We start from the raw sequence: 21,648 nt of genomic DNA, 5'->3' as shown, positions 1-21,648 counted from the left end.
GCAACTACGTCATGCAGAGGGAGGGGTCTGCAGTTGATGGAAAGAATGAACTGAGACCTACTAGGTATCGTAAGACTGCGGGTACCCGGCGGGTCTACAATGCCTGCCAGGAACGATCTGTGCAGGTGGGCATACAAGCTGCTCAAGCGAGGGTGTTGCGCAGGTTGCATGGCATTTCAGGAGCGATGTCTCGCGAACGGGTCTGCTCCAGGTCTTGTGCAGGCCTTTACCTCCATCCAAAAAGAATCAAGAAACTTTGTAGAAGAGCAAATATTTTTGGATTGTTTGATGATAGTTACTATTTTACTACTCAGTCCGAGCGGGACCCTTCGCATTGCAGCACGATGTGCTAACCCAGCCACAGGGTCCGGTGATTTTACTATCGATTCTCAATTGATAACTTTGGACTTTTATACGAGATAAAAATTATTCCTTATTTCACTGTTAATGCAGTTGTTATGCTCCAGAAATGAAATGCTAGCTTAAATATCAAAACATTATTTACAAGATTCTCTGTATAACAGTTCTCCAATTGTTATACCTGTAACATTGATTTAATTACAAATAAATGTTTAATGAAGAGAATGCATAGTCTCAAGAAACATTACATCAAAATTGCGTTTACTTGCTTGTAACAACTGTAACTCAATATACAGGGTGTCTGAACTGAAATGACAACTGTCTGTAACTCCACATATATTTGATGTGCCCAAATGAATTATACATAGTCATAAAGTTTCTGTGACCAAAGTAGTAATTAGTACATTTCTACATGTGTCCCACGAATCGCACAGAGGATGTCCAGCCACTACTTGATCCCCCCCCCCCCAGATTGCCTGTAGCATGTGTGGTGTGGGGCAACTGTAATCCTTACACGAAGGTGTTCCATAGTTGTTACTTTGGTTGAATACACCATGTCGCTGACATACCCCACAGCATTGGTTGCTAACTTGAGATTTAAAGACAAATTTTTACTTCAAATTATTTCACCGACTGTAATGAATAAAAAGAAGTCACCTTTCAGTCTTTAACTATTTCAAATTTTCATAGTTATTCTACCGATCTACCATCTGGCATATGAAACAAAATGAGCTCATATGTTCATTATAAAAATTCCAAATTAGGGCATTCCACTCCAGACACTCTGTATATACAAGGTGCATCCAGAAAGTAAGTTCCGAAAGTGCGCCAAGATGGCACGAGTGGTCAAAGCGGAACACGCTTGCGCAGAAGTGGATGAGGAACATGTAGCCATAACCTGGAACGAGCGCAGTTGTGTGGAGTCAGTGGTGAGAGAACTGTGGTATGGTAAACATGGCTGCACGCATACAGTCTCCCGCCGAGTGCGAGGGAATCAGGTTTTTCCACGCTAAAAAGCTGCCGGCACAAGAGATCCACCGGCAGTTGTGTGAAGTGTATGGACCGAATGTCATGAGTGAAGGAATGGTCAGAAGATGGAGCAGAAAATTCTCAGCAGGCCGCACCAATGTGCACGACGAACACCATAGTAGCCGACCGTTAATGGTGATGCCTGAATTGGTGGAAAGTGTGCAGCAAGCAATGCTGCAGAACAGGCAGTTTGCAATGTCCAAACTCTCATGTCAGTTTCCGCAGATCTGCTGTTCCCTGCTGCATGAGATCGTCACCTAGCGACTGCAGTTTCGCAAGTTGTGTGCACGATGGGTTCCCAAACAACTGACAGTGGAGCACAAGAAGAAGCACCTAGCGTCTGCTTTGACCTTCCTGCTGCGTTACCACCAGGAAGGTGACCAGTTCCTCGATCGCATCGTCACCGGGGATGAAACATGGGTGTCCCTCGTGACGCCAGAAACCAATCAACAGTCCATGCACCGGCGACATAGCGATTCGCCCGTCAAGATCAAATTCCAACAAACATTGTCAGCCCGAAAAGTGTTGTGCATTGTCTTCTGGGACCGACACAGTGTCCTCCTCATCCAGTTCTTACCCCAGGGGCACATCATCACTGCTGAACGGTATTGGGACAATTTGCGGCAACTCCGGAGGGCGATCCAGAACAAGAGACGTGGAATGCTGAGCGCAGGAATAATGTTATTGCATGATAACGCATGCCCCCATACAGCAAGGCTCACGCAGGCTACTCTGCAGCAATATGGTTGGGATATCTTTGACCACCCCCCTACAGTCCTGACTTCGCACCCAACAACTTCCACCTGTTCCTCCACCTGAAATGATTTCTGGCCAGACAACGTTTCGACAGTGCAGCTGAGTTGTAGACGGGTGTGACATCCTGGTTCCAGTCCTTGAAGGCAGAATTCTTTGACACAGGTATACAAAAGCTGGTGCTGCGTTACGACAAATGCCTCAACAAGGATGGTGCATATGTTGAAAAGTAGGTTATGCATCACTAACTCCACAGTAATAAAATCATTGTCGTCTGATGTACGTCTTTCATTTTACAGTCCATCGGAACTTACTTTCTGGATGGGCCTCGTATAAAAAATTGCAGATTAGTAACCCCAACATGTTCTCACTTCACACTTACAGAGAACACATGGTCTAACTTAATCATAGTTCCCTGGCGTTGCCTTCCAGACTTCAAAAAAGTATGAACCAAATCTTCAACTAGAAAGCCAGTGTGGTCAGACACAGCCTGCAGGATTTGACGAAGAAGCCTTCTTTCAGTGGCAGCATCTTCACCTTGATGAGATGCTTGCAAGGTTGGTTGGCAACCCTGCTCTGGGACTATCTCCTCAAGAGGGTTCAGGGTTATAGCACCTACAAGAAAAAGAAAACAGCACATGTGATGTATCGTAAGTGGCGATATGAGCTGCAATCTGGAACTCATAGCGAGAATAGCAGCAGTGGGCAAACTGTTTAATACGAGGCTTGTCCAAAAAGAAACCAAACTTTTTCTAAACTATTTCATTTGCTCCTTGTACAGCATTATCAGATTTATCCCCTCCCAAGTAGTTGCTTCTACTGTTAATACACCATGCATAATGTGTTTTTCCAGAGTTGGAATACATTTTGGTATGCAGTTTGTGTACTTGTGTTTTATGTTATTTTTTTTTGTCCGCAAAGTTATTTATCTATTTTATTTATTCAATTACTGCCTCAACAGAGGTAAATCCTCCAATTACAGAAGGCAGATAAGCATTCTTACAAAAGATACGTTTATAAACACATACACACACAAAAAAAAACAGAACAAATGCAATTTAGATACATACAAACATACATAGATAAATAGTACAAGTAATCAATTACATAATCGCAAATAATGAACTTAAACAATCAGTATCTTTCATTTGAATTTCACCATACAAGTACAAATTAGTTGTAATTGGTTATAATTACATACTATATTGAATGTAGTATTTGTACATAATTGTAGAATAATGTAGAAGATGAGATAGTTCTACCAAAATAATTACAATATATTTGTTATTATACTTTTGATTCAATCAATTTTTTGTAAAGTGTGAACGGCAATCAGAAATCTAAGCTCGGGTTATTAATTGGAAGCTTGTAAGCTGACACTTCTAACTAATTGCAATGACAAGAACATGTAATGATTAGAAGAAATTGATGAAGCAGACCTTTAGTGGCAAGTTGACCACTTTACATGCTTGGCCACCAAGCCCACAGCACGTGTTTTGTGGAGCAGCCGGCAGATCCATACCAAAATTTCTCTAATCTTCTACCATCTGGGAATGACATATTGGGGTGAATTTCTTCCTCAGAGAAAGACGTCCACAAGTGCCAAATCAGGAGAGTAGGAAGGATGGGGTTTCTCGAATACAGAGTGTTGCTTTTTTAGGAATCTTTATTGTATTTTATGTCAGAAAATAATTGCACGCACTACCTTACTCGAATGTTTGAATACTAAAAAACAAAGTACTATTCAATGATGCCACAAACTGAATAATACTTCTAAAGATTCTCACAATGCACCACCAGAAGCAGAGTAGCGAGTATTGATGCACTATGTGCTATTCAGTTCAATTTATTTCTGGACAGAGGTGTGGAGCGTAGTATTGTATGGTACAGAAACAAGGAAAAGTGATCATGCCAAAAACAATATACAGGGTGTCATTTTAATGGCACCCACGGACCACGGAAACGTATAGAGGACAACAAAACAAACAACATTTCTCAGTAACATTTTTCTCATTGGTGCGTCATTTTGGCGCTACAGTCGTTCAAAAAAGTCAGTTTTGCCGCCTGAATGCTGGCAACCACACACAACATTTAATTGCATTTGTGACGTCATATCCCGTCGTGAAGCGACGCGTTCCAGGGTTACCAGGAATACTCATATTCTGTGAAAAACGACATAGCCACAATCAGCCATGGTTTATGTACCATAAACGAAAACGATAAAACACGTTCTTTAACTTAATAGGAAGTAAACAAATGATACGAAAAATGGTAGGAAGAAAATATAATTCAAGTGGAAGTGGTCATATCGAATTTTGTCTCAGCTTACATGTCAAATATTTGCATATCTAGTCACCAAGTTGGCATCTACAATTTAGACTATCCACTTCGTCCTTCTGATACTAGTTGTCTGTGACACACTGAACAGATGACAAAATAGAAATGAAAGAACTCAAAATTCCAAAGGTAAGCAACACATAATATAATGTATATTCAGGGCACTATGAGGCAAGTGGCAAAAATGGTTGAAAATACAGGGATATAAGTAATAGTAATATCCGACGACTGTGTTTATCTATGCACTGGATACACATGTAATAGTTTGCAACTGTGAACAGGGCAGTATATTCGCCACTGATTCATAATTAAATTGTTACTGTGGTTGTACGTGTTTTAGCCGTCATGTAACAATGTGAACCTCGGATACTTCCGTTATCAGCTCAAAAGTACCACAAGGCATCTGGACACAAACCTGTAGATATCAACCTTGCAACGAGATTTGGAAATACTGGACATGTAGCTGGGCGTAAACAGCCACATGTAAGCTGTAAGTGGAATACAATGTATTGTTGTTGATATTTTACGTGTAGGCTGAGACAAAATCTGATATTGACACTTCATATTGAATACGTTTTTACCATTTCTCATACAGTTGGTTCACTTCCCCCTTCTCCTGAGATGACTGCTGATCTTCTGGCTGGTAGACTATGATATTCGGTCTACTGGAGGCGTTTCTCGATTCGTTTTACACCTAATCATGTGGTTGGTAGTTTGTCAATTTTCACACTATTCCTTGCAACCCTGCCATGCGCTGATTCGCCACAGGAAATAACGTCACAGATACGATCAAATGTTGTGTTGGGTTGCCAGCATCCAGGCGGCAAAAGGGTATTTTTTGAACGGCTGTAGCATCGAATCGACACACCAACGAGAAAAATGTTACTGAGAAAAGTTGTTTCTTTTGATGTCCTCTATATGAATCTGTGCTCCGTGGGCGCCATTAAAATGACACCCTGTGTATATATATAATATAGCATGGAAAATGGACTGACAAAGTAAGAAACATGTCAAGGATTACTTGACAAAAAACAATACTGGAGAAGATCCAGAATAAGAAATTAGTCAGGACTGGCTAAGAAATGAAATCACTTACATTACTTATGTATTTATAAACATATTTCCACAAGGCACAAGTTATGCTTTAATTAACCCTTAAACACTTGGCGTGTTTCAGCAGGAAGTTTAAAATTACACAAGGTTTTAAATAAAAATTTATATCTCAGTAACTATGAATGCTAGTTATAAATTATAGCTCATATATTCTAGTACAAATTAGGGCACAAGCCTACGATTGAAAAAAAAACCATTTTATAAATTTATAAAATCTTATATATATATACAGATGGGGGACAAAATAATACGAACACCTGTGAATGTAGAGAAAATCTTTATTAATAGGGGGTTGGACCACCCTGTGACTGAAGTACACTTTGTATGCGACGTGGGATGGACGCATAGAGGTCATGCACAATGTTTAAGGGAATATGGAGCCATTCTTCCTCCAGAGCAGTTTCCAATTCCGAAAGTGTGGCTGGAGGCGGACTTCGAGCACGAAGTTTGGACTCAAATATCCCCACAAATGTTCTATAATGTTCAGGTCAGGAGACTGTGGGGGCCATTCAAGATGTCCTACTTCATCGTCATGTTCTTCAAACCATGTTTGGACAGACCCAGCAGTGTGGATAGGAGCGTTGTCGTCTTGAAAAAGCGGTCGGTCCCCAGGAAATAAAGTCTGGACAAAAGGATGGAGATGATCCCCCAGAATGCTGCGATTGACTGGCATTGATCTTCCCATGCAGAAAAACAAGTGGTCCCACACCATGCCAAGATATCGCGCCCCATACCATAATGGACCCACCTCCATGCTTCACAGTCAGCAAGAGGCAGTCAGGATGAAATGCATCTCGAGGCGTTCTCCACACATAAACGCGCCCCTTGGTCTGAAATAACGTGAATGTTGATTCATCAGACCGGATGACTTGTTGCCACTGCTGTGGGGACCAACTTCTGTGAGCTCTGCACCATTGGCGTCGCTTGACAGCATTACGTGATGTCACCAATAGCTTACGAATTGCCACTCGGCCATGAATGTTTGCAGCATGGAGTTCCCTTTTGACAGTTTTGGTTGAAATGGGGTCCTGGAGATGCCTGTTCATTTCAGATGTTATCTCGGATAACGATTGCTTGTGCTTTTGGGCCACTATGTGCTTGAACACCCTCCTATCCCGAGCAGCAAGCTTTGTCTTTCGTCCACTGTTGTGCTTTGAAGACGCCTTCTTACCTTGTGTTGTGTACGCTGTCATAACGGCTGATACTGTGCTCCTTGCACACCCAACAAGCTTTGAGGTTTCAGTCACCGTGACTCCAGCTGAACGTGCTCCAACAATCATGCCTCTTTGGAACTCTGTCAGGTCTGACATTGCAGTGTCTCTTGAGAGCGTATGATAGACGAATGCACCACCAATGACTGATGTTGGCAAACAAATACCTTCCCCTTCACAGCCACTAGGTGGCAGACTTCAGTGCCAGGTGGTGTTGCTGTACAGCCGGTGTGAAATGTGGCATACTTTTTCACAGGTGTTCGTATTATTTTGTCCCCCATCTGTATATATTTGTATATTGCCTGATATGTGCTCCATTCTCGTAGCATTTGCTGCTGATACTTTCCGAGGGAAAAAATCTAATTTAAAAGCTATGATTCTTTTTGACAAGAAATTGACACCCCCTCCAAATCCCAAAATCTAACCAGATTCAAATTAAATGTTAGTAATTCCTAATATGAATACCTCAAGAGGGCCATGTATTACTCAAAGCATGTATCTCCGAACATTACTGGAGTCACCGTATGCTTTGAAAGTTCAAAAATCAAATGTGACAACATCCTGGTGTTTCAGGGTTGGGGGTTAATGAGGAAAGATTCCCAGAAAGAACAAATTAAGCAATAGGTGGCACACAATTAAGTGAACGCCATGCTGCTATGAAGCCAAAAGTGTAAGATAAGAAATTAAAGGATTCAGTGAAAAACCTACTCATTGAGCAGAGAACAATAAAAGGGTAACAGTTCGTTATATCGGAGGCACATTTCTTCATTTTTACAGAAGAAACTACTTACAGAAATTAGTTTCTCCAAGGTTTCCAACGTTCGTTGAGGTATTTTCTTTCATCGTGGAATCCATTTGATCAGGAAATCATGTATTTTTCAAGAGAAATATCTCACTGGCGCACAAGTGCCATTGTTTTCGCTACGTGAACCGGATGCTGCATACATTTGATGACGTAACCCCCTGTCAGTGTTTCCAACCCCCTTTTTTTTAAACTATGCTTGCCTAACCTAACCAAACCTAACCTTATCGGAAATGGTTCGTGGGGCTATCCGTCAGCTACCCGTGCATAATGTACAATTTGCACACGTGACGAACACGATAGTAGGTATTTTTCGGTGAAGAAGGTTGGAAACACTGCATACCTACAATGCTAGTCAACCTCTGCCCGCCATATTGTGTGTTAGGGAAGCGAAAAAAGGAATAACAAAAACTAATCTCTATGTGAAAAATTGTGTTTGTTTTCGTGTAAAAAGGATAATGGCACCTTAAACTATGTTCCGCAATACACAATTGGTAAGTACGAACCATGCGAAACACAAAATATCCAATTTTAATGTGTCTCTGATATAACGAACTGTTACCCAATAAAAGTATGAAGAAATATATTTAATCTTTGAATACCTTCATTGAAGATTTCTGCTACTAAATCCATGGCTGAACGACTACACCAGTCGCGTTTCTCCAAAACAGTGAGATCAGGTTCTTTCCAGTCCAGGCCAAGTTGCTGTTCATGAATAACTCTATCTATTTCTAATATCTGAAAACAAATAGTCCAACCTGGTTAGCATTTTAGAAAAACATACAGTACAATGTTAAGCAATTCTGCACATACATAACAGGAAGAAATATACAAAGCATGATATTTATTGCCAAAAACATTAAGAGAAAAAAGCCCCAAGACTTATGTTCAGTCGAAAAACTTCAACTCAATGTGGATTTAAATCTATATATTTGACATTTTAACCAATTGTAAATATATGTTTATATGTGCTATCTAGTCAACTAATTAGGTCTTAGGTTCTAAAAGTTGGACTGCATTAAGAAATGTAGTACGTACTATTGACTATTAAAACAAGCTTTTAAATTATTTAAAGGAATTGTAATGTTATACCCTGTAGAACTTGGGATCTAACCATTAGGGTTGTAACTCACCCTTTAACTACAACACTCGCTGGCTGCGATGGCCCTAAAAGGGTCAGTTGTGAGGTACTAAACTAATATATAATTAAGGTGAGGAGGAACAATTTCCCCTAGGTCTTTCTCGCTGGGGCAGCTGCCGATCACTGTTGCCAACTTCGCTCTTTCGTGCACTCGTTTGAATGTGAACTGTGGCACCCGCCTTCTGTCCCACCACCGCATCCAGCACCATCCTCCTGGCACCCCTGAGGTGCATATTGATAAGAGGCTGGGTGGGCCCCAGAGTAGTTTTATGCAGGTGCATTGTTGGAAAAATTCCCCAGCTGATATCACCCAAGTCAGTAATGAAACTAGGTCTCCTGGATGGCAGTCAGCTGCCCTAACTTGACAATCACAGCTCAAATAGAGAGAGAGAGACACATACACACTCAATAAATTCACTAACACAACACAAACAGTACAATTTTTTACCTGTTTCAGCAAATCCATTGCATCTTCCCTATTCAACCTCCACAAGTCTCGGAACCTCTTCTCATTCTTAAAAGCGATCAGGTCGGACGAACGCTGAGATTCTAGGATATTGCGATGGTAATCCATGACCTCATCTGTGAGCCGTTTTATTTCATCTGCTGTTTTCTTTTCAGTTTCTGCTATTTTGTTCTTCAGGGCTGTGTATTGGTCCTGCATCCTGTAATGCACACAAAGATTTTCTCTTACTGTTAATATTTGATAATACACACACATTATCCTCAATATTTTCTTTATTCCAATTTATCAATTAAATTGGGTTAAGTTGATAGCAAATGTAAAATACAGGGTGTTCCAAAATTAACTTGATAACTTTGCCCGCAATAAACAAAACAGAATAACACAACAAAGATCTCTTTTTGCATATTGAACAACAAGTTCTCAAGTTTGTTGTGGGCTAATAGAGCTGCACATTAGCTGCTTCGGTTGCATGAATAACGTCAAGATGTACTTAATTCCCACCACATTCTCTCAGCCTGTTCTCGGGAACTGTAGTGATGGTAACTGTGCTTCACCTGAACCAAATCCCTAAATTTTGTGCAATATACCTAACAGAGGTTTAATGGGTCTTTTGTGAGAGTCCTTTCATCAATTTTATTTAATCATCATTCATCCTCATCATCACGGTTAGGCAAAAGTGGCAGAAAAGCGACAAAATATGTAACAAAAAAATCTAAGGGGATAAGGTCTGGTGAATGTGGAGGCCAAAGAATTGAACCATCCAGTTCAATCAGGAAAAGTTTCATCAAGAAATTTACAAACACCAAGTACTTTTGTGTACAATTAAAGCACATAAAACTTTACAAGTTGCAATCACATGCACAGGAAGAAAAACAAAACTTGACAATCATATTTTACCTAGGTTTTATTGAGGGAAGAATTGTGAAGATAATTTTGGAACACCCTGTATATCAAAAACAAATTCCATGTAGCTTTTCTTCAGGCATGTTAATTTATAAGACCTACTGAGTTTAAGTTCGGGATGAAGGTGGCTTATACCTCTTTCGTTGAGCTTGAGAAATTTTGCAGCAAATCTTGTTTGTATTTTTGTTATTTACTGTAGCTTTTCTGCCTCTTTTGGCTAATTGCAATGATGAGGATGAATGCTGATTAAATGAAACTGTTGAATGGACACTCGCAAATAACCCACATGCCCAGGGTGGGATTCAAAACCAGAACTTCAGTGGCATTTCTGAAAGTCAGCCACTTAATGTGCTTGGTTACTGAAATGGCTTGTGGGAAATCTGTGTTCCTTCTTGCTATCTGGGATCTCCCAGGCTACAAGCTGCCAGGTGGAATGTGAACGTCCTATGTCCGGATTTAGTTCCTGTTTCTACTAGAAGATGGCATGTAATAAGGTAATAAGACATTAAGGTTAAAGTTAGGCCAGTTTTGAGAAATGATTGATTATACAAAGGCTGTCGCAGAGAAGGTGAGTCTAATTCCTGTATAGGAAAACAGCGAACTCCATTGTCTATCAAATGTACTAGGGTGAAAATTTGGTTCATTAGCTGCCGATTGAGACCAAAATGAGTGCAATAGGTCAAAAAGTCATGACTGCGTAGCAGTTAAAAGGCAAGCATGTACATGGACCCCTCCAAGAATCATTAAAATGAAACAAAAAAATTACAAACCACAAAATTTTTATTCTTTTTCAAAATAGGCACCGTTGACAGCTAAGCAAGGGTCCATACGCTCCTGCCACTTTGTGAATGTCTTTGAAAATTCGTCGTCAGGTAGCGAACTGAAGAAAACTTGCGCTGCGGTGTTCACTTCTTTGTTAGTCATGAAATGACGACCATGTCAAGCTGCCTTTAAAAGTGGAAATAGCCAAAAGTCGCAGGGTGCAAGGTCTGGGCTGTATGCTGATTGCAGGAAAATTTCTATTTTTCTCTTCATCGCGTAATCCTGAAAAGCCGGCGCGGTATGCGGGCGTGCGTTATCGCGGTGCAATATGAAGGAGTTCTTCAAATGCGGCCTCTTTTTTGCTACGTGCTGGCGCAGAGTCTCAACGACTCCTTGGTAATACTGTGCCTCTACTCAGTCTGTCTTGATCGGCATATGCCGGTTGAAAAATTGCATATGTTTTCGCAGCACTTTTCCCTAAATGCCAACAAAATTTTATGGCATGTCACTGTTCATCTTGAATACTCATCGCGAAAAGCAATGTTATACACAAAAACCTGGAGGAGTAAACGAAACACGTTCCACGTAAATCAACACAGCTGCTCACTAACGTGGTTTCGCAGCATGTGACAGCTTGCTACGGAATCATCCTACACGACACAACTAGTGCCGAAACCATAGGCAGTGTTGCCAAGCCTGGAAAAAATCTGTCTCACCTTCTCTGCGATAGCCTTTGTACTATAAAGGTAAAAAGGTAAAGTTCCCTGGGCACCGTGCCATGAAGGCACATTTAGGAGATATGGGGTCCCACACATTCTCGATCTCACCCATCTTGGAGGTGATGTGATCAGCACCATGCTCCAACTGCCTTTACCCCCCACCACCCGGTACCCATTGATTTGAGGCTGGGTCAGTCCCCGAGCCACTTTTATGGGGGAAAGGCCAGAAATATCTCGACCTTAGATCAGCCACCCTGGGAATCGAACTTGGGTCTCCCGAGTGACAGTCAGATGCCCTACCAACTAAACCACAGCGGCTCCGATTATACTATAAGTATAACTTAATCCAATCAACCATCACCACCGTTTGTAACATTTAGCTCAGTCCAACTGGTGCAAATTTTGATATGCATCGACATCAAGTTAATCTTGTTAAAATACTAGGTCATTTAAATATGACCCGGAATGATTTTTTTCAAACAACCTGCCATGTGCAGCAGTTGTGCATCCTCGGCAGGTCCATCAGATCTGTCAATGAAAGAATTCAACAGCACCTAGCAGATGCGAAAAAGCCCAACCCACTACTGGTCTTGCTAAACATATCAAATACAATAGCCATAAAATTCAAAAGGTTCAAGTCAGACACACTGCCCACACGCTCGTAGACACCAAAATCAAGGAAATGCACGCCATAATGCACTTCCCGCACGAGCTAAACATTGATAGCGGGCAAGCGCACCACACTTGGATTCCCCTCCTACAACAGTTATCGCCCGGAAATAGCAGACAACACAAACCCAGATGCACAGTTAAGAACAGCCCACCTAGCGGCAGCCAGAGAACTACAAACAAAAGACGCACACCAAGCAACAGTACAGCAAGTTCCAACGAGGATGGTGGCAGTGGCCACTGAAATATCGAAAAAGAAAAAACAGCTTCGTGGATAAAAGTGAGTACTAGTTTCTCCGTATTTATATACTACCGCGTCTCTATTTTCCCAATTATGAACTTACATTTTATGTGTGAAATATCACACATTGATACCAACTCAGTATCAATAGCCAAATGATACTGAACTTTAATGCCAAAAAATCATTATCGCACATTGCCAAAGTTGAGTAGATTTAAGTATTAACAGTATCTCAATTGAGACATGACGAAAACTAGAGTTAAGATGGGCATTACTTATGAACTGCAACAAATATTCAGCAAAATGTTTAGCTGAATCTATGTCAAGTTAATGCAAAAAATTTTAAAAGCAGGCGGCCATTTGCTGAAAGTATATTACTCACTTATTAATCTCTCTCTTATGCTGTGACTTCATCACTGTGTTCTCCTCGTCCCTCTTCTTTAAGATCTGATAGTTATAATCTAGTTTTTCACTGTTGAACAGACACACTGCCTTTATCTGCTGAAGCTCTTGTTGCAAAACCTGCAGAAGTAGATTTCGATTATTTTAAGTGGTTTTTAACCAATTAAAATAACTGTATATTATTTTGCATCTATAAAAACTGGAGAACCTAGAAATACATTTCAATTCCACTTACTTTTTTTATGCAGAAAGCATGGCATCTGATAAAATTACTTTATAGGGAAGTAATAATTCAGCAACCTTTAGTAAGTTACGTTTTAAAAGTAACTCATTTATAGTTATTTTTACAGATGTGATGAAGCTGAAAATTTACCGATGCCGATGTACTCACCGATAATTTTTGGAACCGATACCGATGCAGATATTTAACCGATTCCGATACATAAGTTTATTCAACATAAATCGGATGTTATTTCCAGCATGACAAAAATATATGTATATACATATATATTCTCAAGAGATGCGAATGTACATTTGCATCTACAAAAGGTTCTTATGTGAACCTCTAAAAAGAAAATGGATTCTCAAGATTGATTGATTTGGTGTTTTAAGTCCACTTTATGCACAGCAAGGCTAATCGGGACTGGACCTACAGTTTAAAGTGGGATTCGAACCACCATGTGCCTCTGCCGGGTATCGAACCCAGGGGAGGCCGATGGATTCTCAAGAGATTTAACATTAGTACACAAGCAGTTCCTTGAAATGCAAAATGAATTCCTGTTCTGCCAGATTCAACTTCAGAAACACGAGATTTGGAAGCACTTCAGGAAGTAACCTACTTCTTCTTTTATTGCAAATCTATTCAGCAACACTGAACACTCAATCACTGAATACTGATGCAGCAGGTATGCCCAAATATTTTCTCAGCACTTGCTTCAGGTTTGAATTTCCAATACAACAGCAGATCCTGGTTGAGCAATCTACTGTTTTATTTCCGATTTTGAGTTAGGTTGATCCTCTGAATGAGAGTTTGCAATAATTTTATTACAAAAACTCTACAATAATGACGAATCATAACCAAATTTTCAATAAATCTTAGAAACCTAGAATATAAAACTTGTTAGAAGGTAAGACTCTAGTATAATCTGTACCGGTTTAAATATCGAATTTTGACCAATGCTGATATGTCAATTTCTGCCGATTTTCATACATCTGTAATCGGCTTCGGCACATCCCTAGTTATTTTGCTAAAAAAATAATCCACTTATTATACGTGCAACTCAGTTATTCTTACTGTTACTTTAAAAAGTAACTAAGTTACTTTTACAATTACTTTAGTCACGACTATCTGTAATGCATAGAATGGATTGTATGCATCTGCATTTAACATTAGCTTTCTTTAATTTCTACAATAAACCTCATGCAATTAAACATGATTGATTGACCGAAATGAAAACTTTTCGTGCATAAGTATTTGAGCTATTTGCACCCATCATGTTATACAGGGCCAAGTACTTTACCCTAACTAAAATCAGCATATGTCTCCTAGGACCAAAAATTTCCAAATAACAGACCTTACAAGGGCAAAATCTCTAATTTCGTTCTCTACAACTGAACTGAGTTGCAACAAAAGACAACACAAATATTTTCACTGTTTACCTGAACATCTGTTACCATCTTGATCTTTGATTCACGCATCTTCTCGCCATCGTCGACATACATTTGAGCAATGACTCCCTGAAGCTCGTCCACGGTGTCCAATCTCCGCTGTACGAGAGCCTTCTCTTCCTCATCGTGCTGCTTATACAAGGCATTCCAGCTGCTCCTGTTGTTCTGTACCAGTGTTGCCCTCTCTTTTTCTATTGCTTGCTGCAAGGAAATAATCTCGTTAATCAATACTTACTCTACCTTCTTCAAAATACTTTAAACCAGTGGTTCCCAAACTTCGTGACACCATGGTCCGGAAATTCTTTTTTCAAAAGTCAATGCTCCGATCTGAGCAATTTTTACTTGCAAATACTTTTTTGTTTTTAATTTTTTATGCATTAATTAATATGTGCCCTTGAAATTATTACATAATCATAAAGTGCAGTAGTTCGATTTTATCTAGGCTTGTTGACAAATATAAAACTTGGTTCGATTTTATCTAGGCTTGTTGACAAATATAAAACTTGGTTCGATTTTATCTAGGCTTGTTGACAAATATAAAACTTGGTTAGAACTAGTTGTCAATAACTGGAGTAACAATATTGTGTAGTTTCCTCTGACCAATGCCATTAAATTAATTTGGTAAGTTCTAATTTTCATTGGTATGTTGCATTTTGAACACCAAAATATTCAAAATAATACTAACTGGAAAATTGATAATTATTTTATTTACTCAGAAAAATCGCTACTATATTATTAATTTGTTTTTAATGGAGTTAGTTAGGGAATAACTACCTCAGGAAAGGCTCTCATGATCCAGAATAATTGATTGAAGGGCCCGGCACTGGGGTGCAACTTGGCGGTTCAGAAACACTGCTTTAAAACACCTTCTGCCTCACCCTTATGAGTCAATCTAACCCTCATGGCTTGAAGTTCTTCTTGCCACGCTCTCTCATCCTTGCAAGTCAATTTTATCATCACCCTCACATCTGCTTCTCGAAGATATACCCAAGGATTTTTTTCTCTTCCTTTGCTTCGAATCCCAAAGAAAGAACACAGGATGTAGAGATGGGTAAGTACGAGGCAGTAGTTTGCAGTAGCACAAATCGAACAACACATGGAACATTTAAGGCTTATCTTGTATTTATATGAAAATACAATGCAAGAGCTACACAATCATTAATTGCAATTAATCCAAGAGGTATAAAAGTGATGTGAAATAATTAGAATAGAAATAGAGACGTGAAATAATGAAAATACAAGTAGATAACTCACCTCAATCAACTCTAGTTCCTGTAGGTAGGCTTTCTTCATGAGAATCACCTGCTGATCAATTCGTTCCGCCAGAAGATCCAACTCATCGGTCTGCTTCCGCAAGTTCTTGTTGTAGCGATCATCTACAAGATCCAATTCCTTACGGAGCTCGTTTATCAGCATGTTCTTCTGTTCAATAAAATCATCGCACTTTGCTGCAAAAAAGAAATCAACTTTATCTATCTACTTTATTTTTAAAATTCTAGGGATGGACTGAAAGAAATTTTATATAATATATAATTTACAGACATATTCTACCAATCCAAAATAAAATTGCAAATATGTGTTGGAGATATAGATCCTTAAACTCCTTAATTAACACATAAAATCAGGTGACTGCAATGGGTTTTCCTTCGGAAAAGAAACTACATACTCAGACATTTGCCTTACAAAATTAGGTCATATGAAATGAATGTTCATAAACATAAAAATAATAACAAAATGGCTCTACACTAAATTACAGACAATTTATAGATATACCAAGCAAGTAAAATCAACATTAATTTTTCTTGAAAATGATACACTATACCCATATCTGCTGAAACGAAGGTCATACTGAAAGTAATTAGCAACAATTTTTTAAAGATCAGAATCCAATACACGAAAACAAAGTAAATCATCGCAAAATATAGACTTTATTGAACGCGTCAAGGTACTGTGACGTTATTAGCATCGATCGCGTGAGCGCAGTCAGTTGTTTAAAAATGGCTGACAGTGATGTTTCGTTTCGATGTGTTGTGATTGAATTCCTTGTTAAAGAGGGAATTCCTGCTGCTGATATTCAGAACAGACTCCAGTATGGGTGTTACCAGTGTTAGAAGATGGGTAAAACATTTTAAAGAAGGAAACACGAGCGTCAAAGATCAGCCTCAGAGAAGTCACCTACAAATTGCCTTCACGGAATGCAACATGGACAGCAGAGGGGTGCATTCTGGTTGAATTTCTTGAACCTGGGGTGACTATAAGTGCTCGCTGTTATATCCAAACACTTCACAAGCTCCATCGTGCATTGCAGGATAAACGTCCTGGAAAGAAAATTATCCTTCAACATAACGCATGCCCACACACTGATCAGTTTACCAGGGAGGAAATTTGGAAAATGGGGTGGAAACTTCTGCTTCACCCTCCCTACAATCCTGACATTGCACCCTTAGACTATCATCTGTTCGGTTTTGTGAAGGAACATTTATGAGACCAACGCTACCAGATGACGGATGACATACAGAAAGCAATGCATCCGTGTCTGCGAGCAGTTGGAACGGAGTTCTACCATATACTTTCAACCTTCCAGAAAGGTGGAGAAAATGCATGCAAGGAAATGGAGACTTTGTTGACAAGTAAATAAAAGTCTGTAGATTATGATGTAGCATGTTTTTCTTTAATAAAACCAAAACTTGGTTCATGAAAAATTGTTGTTTATTACTTTCAGTATGACATTCGTATTAATCGAGTACCGATTAATGTGTTAATATAAATTACTCTTTTTGGAAGCGAAAGACAGTTGTATTATTTTCCTGTAGTTTACGGTTATTACAAGCATAAGAAAACAGTTTTTCGTTGTGACGTTTCAGGAGAACACACGCTCCTTTCATCAGACATTTATTTTCATTTTGACTAAAGATACAGTTATAACAATGGTTAGTATTTTTTTAAACAAAAAGAATCCCTTATATAATGGATGTTGTCAATGTTACATTGTTGTAATATAGCAACTTAACAGTGAAAAAAGCAGTCTGTTTTATTTTTATTTCAGATTTTTTTAAAATTATGAATCCCAAATATCATCAGGTAATTCAAAGTCATCATTGTTTTCACAAAGTCTCTTGATGTTTTCTGTTACATTAAATTTTAAAGATGGTGGCTTACTCCATTTGTGAAAAAGAAAAAACTCCATACTGGATCTATGTTACCATTTTCAAAATGAAAATAAATGCCTGATGAAAGGAGCGTGTGTTCTCCTGAAACATCACAAAGAAAAACTGTTTTCTTATGCTTGTAATAACCGTAAACTACAGGAAAATAATTCTATAATGCAAGCAATGCGTACATACAAGAAAGACAGTTGCAAAAATACTTTCCTGGGATGTTTTTTACTGTGCACAGATTACAGCAGCACATTATTTAAACTATTTTTTTTATTTCTCATCACCATTCGCGTCCCCATGGTCTCCATAGCATCTGCACCATGTTTCAGAGCAATCTGTTGCTTTGAACAGCATCTAGATGGCTCTGAGTAGTGAGTAGGCCAACTTTAATTGTGGCTACTCGGTACATTTCCCTTTAAATTTTCTTTATTCCAATTGCTATAATTATTCCAAAACTTTACTTTTCTTCCATACCCTATCAAGGTACCAATTGTAACTACCTTTCTGATTCTGAATCTCTCCATGCAAATCCAAAGGGTCTTTGATCTCCAACAGGCGATCCCACTTTTCACTGATTGTTTTGAATTTTTCTTCGCTTTCAGTAGCATCATTTTCCAGTTTCTGGTTCCTGATCTCTTCCTTCTTCAGCTCGTTCTCTCTTCGCTGGACTTCCTGAGCATCACTAGCTACGCGCACATTGGTCACCTACGGGAAAAAATAAATAAATAGATAACGGAAAACATCCGACTGCCATGCAGGAGACTCTGGTACGATTCCCTTCCCAGGGTGTGATCTAAGGTCGGAATTTTTCTGGCCTTGTCCCCGCATACACCCAACCTCAATTAAATTGGTACCTGTGGGCAACCATAGGGGGTAAAGTGGCTGGAGTGTGGTGCTGATTGATAGAATGGGTGGAGCCACACACCCATATACCCCTATATATGGCTCATAGCATGGTGCAAAAGTGCTCGGGGAACTTTTCCTTTACCTTACCATATACAGAAAGAAAACAAACACAGGGTGATTCAAAAGTCTGGAACTCGTTGATTATTATCATCATAGTGAAAAGTGGATACTGGGGGGAAATTGTTGTAAATATGTGGTTTTTGATCTAATGTGATTTAATTTTCACTGATAAGACTGTACACTGAAGGCTAGAAGGTTGAACCTGACACTGTTAGTGTCACACTCTAGATTTCCGTCTGCTAGCAGAGTTTCCTGGGCATCGTGTGGGTCTTTCTATCCACTGGCAGAGGCCATGGAGACAGCATGTGCTTTGTTCTCTGCCTACGAGGGGTCTGAATCCTTTGTTGTCGCATTGTCAGAGATGTGAACTTTCTGGTAGTGGAGAGGTCTGTGCTTGAAGCATGGCCTATCACCAGGTTTGCTCATTTGCACCCAAATCAGTGGAAACAACCCCTTGGACATGACAGAGAAGTTTTGTTGGGAGGTGTGCCAGGTCTGACTTCAATGAGAACAAAAACTGCAGTGTTGCCACATGCTTCATCCTTAAAGGGGGCATTTACGTGTGGTACTGAATCACATAAAGGTAATGTTCCCTGTGCGTACAGCATGGTGCCATAAAGGCACATTTAGGGGATGTAGGGTTACGGCTCCACACATTCTCAATTGCAGCAATTTTGGAGGTGATGTGATCAGCACCATGCTCTGGCCACCTTTACCCCCAGGTACCTATTAATGTAAGGCTGGGTAAGTCCCAGAGCCACTTTATGTTAGGACATGCCAGAAAAATTCTGACCTCATATCACCCACCCCAGAAATAGAACATTACTTCTTGACATTTTCTCTCAATGTCTATGTGGTCCTACTAAAAAATAGAAGTAATTCCTGTTCGAGTTGGCTAGAATAAAACTTAGTTCCTAAATTCATAGTTTCATCTTACAATTTTAATTTTGTTAGGCTCTTTGTACCATGGATGTCCCCTGGTGGGTGAGGATCAGTGGCATGCCCAAAGGGGGTGCTGGTGGGAATCATAACTTCATTTTGGCCCAGCATTTCTAAAAAACACCAAAGGCAGGAAAATATGTAACAAAAAAGGACTGACCATTGAAAAAAGGGCAAGAATTTACAGTACCGGACCTTTCTGTAATTTCTATGCTACTTGTTATACTCACAAAATAATTAGTCGTGATGTGAGGTTAACATGTTGGGGTGAGGTGTAGAAATTGTTCATTAACGTGTAGAAGTTGTAAAATAAGCTTTTCAATTCTTGCAATGATTCTCCTTATACATGTATGGGAACCATATTTGTTGATATGAACAATTGACGTTCGTAATTAGTTACGCTGTCTACAGCATTGCCACACAGTTGATTTCATACTTCGAAAGCATGGATCGTGTAAGAATGGCAGAAGAGAACAGTAAAAAACAGTGACAATCACGATGTAGAAGAGCATGTGGAATGTGGACTGATTTCAGTTAAGTTTGGCAACAGTGCATGGATACGAAAATGGCGACTTCGATGAGGAATGTTTGCCGTTACAGTGGTACGAAAATAAGTTTTTTTTATCGGTTCGTTATCACAATTAGCGCAACACCATTCACGGATAGCCCCACAGATCATTCTCGGTAAGGTTAGGCAAAACAAATTAAAATTTGGAGTTGTAAAACCATGTACGGGTAGCCCCACAAACCATTGACGGATAGCCCCATGAACCATTCCCGGTAAGGTTAGGTTAAGCAAACATAGTTAAAATTTGGGGTCGTAGTAATATCAGGAATGTATATTTCTTTTTTTAAGTATTGGAAAAACAAAATCTTTCGGTAAATAATGAGCACTCAATTTAGCTTATTTTGCAATTTCTACACGTGACCCCAAAATTTTAACTTCAAATTCGTGATTAGGAGGCCTCAATTAGTGAGTATGCAAAATATTACAAAAATCGGGGAGGGGTCCGGTATTGTAAATTTGCTCCGAAAAAAGTATAGATCCCCTTCCCCTTTCTAAAATCCTGGCCATGCCACTGGTTAAAATGGAAATGAAACAGTCTTATCCAAGCTTCTCACAGACTACTGAGAAATTTCCAAAATAATTTATGGAAGAGCAAGGAAAGAACTTTAAAATAGCATTTATGTTTGTTTGAGAAAGGAACCTAGTTTTCTGCATGCCTTGCTCACTTTCCACAAAAAATCAAATTAAAAATACTACAAATTATACATGAAGCACTTCTTGTGAGCGTTGATCATATGGAATATGTTGTGTCATATTATCACACGTGAGTAGTTTTCAAATGAACTTACATGCTCTTTGCCATCAAGAAGAAGCTTATCAAGTTTTGCCGCGCTTAAATCTTCCTGTTTCTGTTTCAGAGTTTTCTCCTCCACCACGACAACTTCTAGGACAGAGATTTCCTGGTGTCTAAAACAGAAAAAGAACAATATATTAAATCGATTGAAAATATAAATTACTGTATGATCCAGGGACTTATAACCTACTTTTCGACATATTCACCACCACCCCAGCATTTACTGAAGTGTAGCATTAAATTTTGTACTTGTCTCTTCTCGGCCGAACACCTCTCACTCGTTTACTTTTTACATTCCTGCTTACCTATTGTTCATTGTGAAACATTCTTCAAGGTGTAATTTTGCTTAAATTGTGTATACTCATGTCTAGGGCTCGGAAGTTGAGGAAAAATCCTTTTTTTTTTTCTAGTGTCCGAAGACGAGGCCCAACATAATATATGTTCATTTTGGGTCATTGTAGGCCAGAAAAAGGTATGTTTTATTTGTTCTTTTTTGCGTTTTTCGGCATTTTTTTGCCTTATTGGTCCTTTTTTAGACTTTTTTTAAAGGTCTTAACGGCTTTTTTTTGCAACTTCACCTTCTTTCGACTACGTTTTTACTGCCCATTCTCAATTAGAATCATCATCAGTGCATCATCTCTTAAACAT

The 21,648-nt window shown here is 39.3% G+C and overlaps 1 protein-coding gene across 1 annotated transcript in view; it reads right to left on the bottom strand.

The window, feature by feature from the left end:
• The window catches only part of LOC145981760 (dynein regulatory complex protein 1), a 54,761-nt gene that overhangs the window by 31,547 nt on the left and 1,566 nt on the right, over nucleotides 1-21,648 (bottom strand). The window contains exons 3-10 of the mRNA XM_083115173.1: nucleotides 20,996-21,113; nucleotides 18,235-18,439; nucleotides 15,831-16,024; nucleotides 14,568-14,777; nucleotides 12,889-13,028; nucleotides 9,195-9,411; nucleotides 8,208-8,343; nucleotides 2,525-2,757 (exon numbers count right to left, since the gene is read on the bottom strand). Coding sequence (XP_082971299.1) covers nucleotides 2,525-2,757; nucleotides 8,208-8,343; nucleotides 9,195-9,411; nucleotides 12,889-13,028; nucleotides 14,568-14,777; nucleotides 15,831-16,024; nucleotides 18,235-18,439; nucleotides 20,996-21,113 — 1,453 coding nt within the window. The remainder of the gene's footprint in view (nucleotides 1-2,524; nucleotides 2,758-8,207; nucleotides 8,344-9,194; nucleotides 9,412-12,888; nucleotides 13,029-14,567; nucleotides 14,778-15,830; nucleotides 16,025-18,234; nucleotides 18,440-20,995; nucleotides 21,114-21,648) is intronic.

Source organism: Lepisma saccharinum, chromosome 30 (genome assembly GCF_977018435.1).
Source record: "Lepisma saccharinum chromosome 30, izLepSacc3.1, whole genome shotgun sequence".
NCBI lineage: Eukaryota > Metazoa > Arthropoda > Insecta > Zygentoma > Lepismatidae > Lepisma > Lepisma saccharinum.
The sequence above is the reverse complement of the archived record's forward strand: the minus strand, read 5'-3'. Positions and strand labels throughout refer to the sequence as shown.